The sequence below is a fragment of the Aplysia californica genome, unplaced genomic scaffold (assembly GCF_000002075.1).
Source record: "Aplysia californica isolate F4 #8 unplaced genomic scaffold, AplCal3.0 scaffold00012, whole genome shotgun sequence".
NCBI lineage: Eukaryota > Metazoa > Mollusca > Gastropoda > Aplysiida > Aplysiidae > Aplysia > Aplysia californica.
Genome location: NW_004797282.1, coordinates 2216025 through 2221024, shown reverse-complemented (window position 1 = coordinate 2221024; position 5000 = coordinate 2216025). Strand labels below are relative to the sequence as shown.

Here is a 5000-nt window from a genome sequence, read left to right as displayed (position 1 = left end):
CGACGACTTCCAGCCCATGCCGGACCCGTACGGCCTGGACAACAGCAAGCCCGTCTACGAGGGCCAGAGTCAGAGCAGCCAGTCCAGCCAGTACCAGAAGAAGCTGGTCCCCTTGCTGCCCTTCAGCAGACTGCCCACTGGCATCACCGGACTGCTCAACATCACCTGGGGTAACGAGATCCTCAACAAGAACGTCAAACTCCAGGTAGGGACATTCTAAAATCATTAAATGTAGATCTTTTTACGCCCCCTTGCACTAAATTTACACTTCCACCGACATCTAACCAAATACAAAGTAAAGTAAAGACACTACTTAGCTCAAATTTCCTAAAAGTTTTAAACGGTCGTGGCCTTAGAAAAGATGGAATAGCATCAAGAAACTAGTCCAGAATAGGGAAAGGTGGAAAGTGTTTGTTCGTAGCCTTTACTCTGATCCATGATGAGAAAGGTAATGATGATGATAATGGCCTTAGACACTTCACTTTTACTTTTTTTTTTCATCCTCTGTTTTGCCGTTAAGCTTCGAGGGAAGATACAGTTTTCAATGGTAGGCCTTAGATTTAGTTGTTAAATAAATGACTCACTAGATTTAAATTTTTATTTTTTGTTGTTGTTGTTTTGGGGGTTTTATTTGGGGGGGGGGTTGGTTTGTTTGTTGTTTATTTTTTAAATTTTCGTTTCATTTTCTTAATTTCTTTTCCCCTCCATGTCCAGATTTTGGCTACCCGATCTGTGGAGCAGATCTTCTTCCTCTACAAACAGCTGGACGGGCTGATCAGGAGTCAGGACCTGGTCCGTGCCGTCAACGACAAGCTGGGAGAGGAGGTGTGGGAGGCCGACTCCGTGAAGGATGAGCTCAACGTCTACAACTACATCCACCTCATCCTCCTGTTCCAGCCCGTACGTCCATTTCTTTCAGACTTATCAATTACACGTACCTAACATATTTTCACCTCATCCTCATGTTCGAACTAGTAGTACACCTATGTCTTTTAGACGTATTATTTTATCTAAGTGATGGAGCCGTACGCCCATAATTTCTTCCAGACTTATTACTGCATCTTAGTGTTTGAGCGCCGCATCCGTGTATTAATAAAGTATTTATCACTTACAATGTTCATGTATTCATAGACTTGACCACCATAACTGAGCCCATTCATCCACGCCTTGTTGCTGTTGTCCATGTTTTTCAGACTAATCAATAAATGTACTCACCTCATCTTTGTGTTCCACCCCACGTTTATGTATTTCACTACAGACTTATCAATCCATCTTTATGTTCAAGTCCGTACGTTTGTGTCCGTTCTTTTAAGTCTTCCTAACTGGATCACAAATAGTGTCCATAGTGGCGTAAAAACACCTACTGCACATAACAATAAATCAATAAAATATGTGTCCCTCAGGAGCAACTTCCCCGCTACATCAGAGAGTCTGCCATCAGCGCCCAAGAGTACCTCAAGTACTCCCTGTGGCAGTACTACAGCAGACAGGACGCTCTTTCCTTCATCGACCAGAAACAGATCCAGTCTATCATCGAGATATCCAACTTCAACCAGAAGGTAAGCTTTGTTTCTTCGTTGGTTTGTCTGTTTGTTTGTCTGTTATTATGTTCGTAAAGGCGAACAGAAAATCGTAGCCGTAAACCCTTTGATGAATATATTAGCATCAACAATAATAAAATTATTATTATTATTATTATTATTATTATTATTATTATTATTATTATTATTATTATTATTATTATTATTATTATTGTTGTTGTTATTATTATTATTCCTATAAAACAGCATTCACAATTGTTTAACGCATGCATCCAAGCACATCAGAAAACTCTACGCGCTTGACAATCTACAAATGTTTATTACCCGCACAGCTGACACTAGAATACTCAAGAACATTCTCGGCTTCCCGAGAAGCATACAGTACAAGCAGCCGATTAATCCCTCAAACAATAACAAACTGACGAGATCTGTTACTGTCTATAGCCGGGTACCCATTCCCATATGGCTAAAGTGAGGACAATTCGCGTCAACAGCCTTTCCTAAACATACAGCGTCGGACTCGTGACGGGATTTTAACCCACGACCTTATGGTTGCAAGTCCGAGAATATTAACCACAAGGCCATCGGCCCCTTCTAACTCAAACCTATGACGTCGTCATTTTGCTACCGTAAAATTACATCTGCTCAGTACTTAGTTTTGAGAAGTTTTGCTTTTTAAAAATTTAAATTTCACAACATGTCAAGCTTTTTCGAAAGCAATTCTTTGAAGATATTGATAACGACTCTGAATTATCTTATGATTTTGATCGAGTAGATAGAGCATTTAATAATATATTTTTTACCTCATGGTTTATGTAACGCAAAGCGGCAAAAATGTCAGATAGAACTTTGTAATTCTAAGGTATCGCTTTCTTGTGATGGCAATCTCAATGCCGTTATTCTCCCATCCCCCCACCCCCACTTCCTTTCCCTCTCCCCAGTACGACATGACCCTGATGACGAGCCAGGAAAGCAACAACTTCGTGAACATCCCCCTGAGCCCAGTGGTCCAGGCGGTCACCCCCACCCAAAACTCGCGCCCCATGATCAGACAGGCTATCAACTACGCCACCGGGAATTTCGCCCCTGGTGAGAACATGCTGTTGTCGTCGTTGTTGTTGTTGCTGCTGTTGTTGCTGTTGTCACCCTTGTTGTTTCTACTGTTGTTGTTGATGTTGTTTTTGCTGCTGCTGTTGTTGCATATCTTATCTTATCTTATCTTATCTTATCTTATCTTATCTTATCTTATCTTATCTTATCTTATCTCATCTTATCTCATCTTATCTTATCTTATCTCCCACCCCCTCCTCCTCCCCTCAGCCTATGATCAACAAGGACAAAGTAAGCACGTTCGACACACTGATCTCATCTTATCTTATCGTATTATATCTTATCTTATCTTATCTTTTCTCATCATATCCCCCCCCCCCTCCAAAATCACACCAGCAATATGTATGATCAACAAGGACAAAGTGAGCACGCTCGACAAAGTGATCTTATCGCATCTTATCTTATCTTATCTAATGTAATCTTATCTTCTTTTATCTTGTCTTATCTCATCTTATCCCATCTTATCTTATCTTATCATATCTCCCTCCCCTCCGCAATTACACCAGCCGTGTGTATGATCAATAAGGACAAAGTGATCTCATCTTATCCCATTTTATCTTATCTAATCTTATTATATCTTATATGATCGTATCCCACCCCACCAGCCGTATGTATGATCAACAAGGACAAAGTGGTCTCATCTTATCTTATCTTATCCCATCTTATCTTATCTTATCTTATCGTACCACCAGCCGTGTGTATGATCAACAAGGACAAAGTGAGCACCTTCGACACCGTGAGCTACCAGCTGCCCCAGTCCATCAAACAGTGCAAGAAACTGCTGGCCATGGACTGCAGCCCTGAGAGAAGCTTCGCTATGACCATGATCAAGTCCAACGCCAGCTACGAGGGACAGGTGGGTGATGTCGATCTACGTCCTTTCTTTCTTCTTGAATTTCTTTTTTTTTCTTCTTTCTTTCTTTTCATTATTCATTTTCCATGCTTTTGATGAAAAGGAAAAAACCATCTGTCTTGAATAGAACTCGAGATGTTTGTGATTGAAGGAGGTGGGGGTCACCAGGTGCCAGATGTTCTTTCTTTCTTTACGAAAAATTGATGGAAAAAAATTGTTTCATTACAATCTGAAGGTTTATATCCTTTTATATAGACCTGCATAATAAGTCTTTTCATGCCCCCCCCCCCCCAATCGACACAATTTAAATCAATTCAGAGGGAGGCTTCCTTCCCTGCCTGTCTGGGTGAAGATAGACTAAAAGGGGTACAACATCCTAGCGCAGTCCAACAGACGAATGAGTACTTTTTTAGGTTCACATCAATTATTGGTTCTCGGGAGGGAATCTACAAGCTTGCACTGAAATAGTATACTGAAGCTTATATGAAGCAGGGTGGGGAGCTCAGATTGTTCGGGTGAAAGAGATTTGAATGAGGGGAGGGGTAAGGGGGCGCCGGCCATGCCTTTGAGGGGGGAGGGGAGCAAGAAGGGATCGATGTCTGAGTAGCGTGACGTCACTGTTTAGAGCTCTGGTAAGTTCTTTGTTTTGGCAGGGTGGGGAAATCTGGTGCTAGGCAAAGTAATGAATTGAAAGAAACTGTTGGCTGACTTTGTTTTTTTATTCTTTTTTTTAGATTGCTTTAGCTCAACGTCTTTTATGTCCATTTAAGAACACATCTCTGCGGGTATTTTACTGAAAGCGTTGATGCACGGCACGAACGGAAAATATAAATTTGCAGTTTTTGAAGGACACTCGAGCTTTGAAAATTATTAACATCTGAGGGGTCATTTCCTCGTAAATTTTACCTCTGACACTAGGCGAACCCCACCTTCTTTAATCATGAATATCTCGAATTCTTCTCAAGATAGTTGGGCATTGTTTTCTTAAAAAGAAAGCAAGTGATCATATAAATAACTCCCCACACCCCAAAACTGGCTAGCGCCTGATTCCACCGTGTCGTGCTCATTTATACATATAACCCCTTTGGTTAGATCTAGATCTCAACTGACGAGTCCATAGCCTTCCATTAAATAACAATTTCTTTCTGTGGAAATTAATACATTCCTCCTTATGTGATAGGTGTAACTCTCATGAAATTGAAGATGAAATTCACTTTAGTTTCTATTGTCCATATTTTGTCAAGCTTGGAAATTGTTAATTCCTCCCAGCCTGACTCGGCCAAGTGACAGAAATCTGCAATACTTGACCCATGATAAGAGATAAGTGCACAACCTGTACTTTTTCATTTGGGAAACTTTATTTAACAAATGAGTGTTTTATATGATGTGATGTGGGCCAGTGTCTTACTTTAAGCACTGAAGAAACTTACTTCGATGCTTGTTACTCCTCCACCCTCCACTCTTCCCCCTAGCTTCTCTCTATCTCTGTCCCTCTG

The 5000-nt window shown here is 40.9% G+C and overlaps 1 protein-coding gene across 1 annotated transcript in view; it reads left to right on the top strand.

Annotated features, from left to right (window-relative positions):
- Positions 1-5000, top strand: part of LOC101857918 — a gene marked incomplete at its 5' end in the record, with an annotated part of 35273 nt that overhangs the window by 19731 nt on the left and 10542 nt on the right. The window contains 5 exon segments of the mRNA XM_013084099.2: positions 1-205; positions 715-900; positions 1404-1559; positions 2483-2630; positions 3344-3507. The exon segment at positions 1-205 is cut by the window's left edge and continues 41 nt beyond it. Of these exon segments, the coding sequence (XP_012939553.2) occupies positions 1-205; positions 715-900; positions 1404-1559; positions 2483-2630; positions 3344-3507 (859 nt within the window).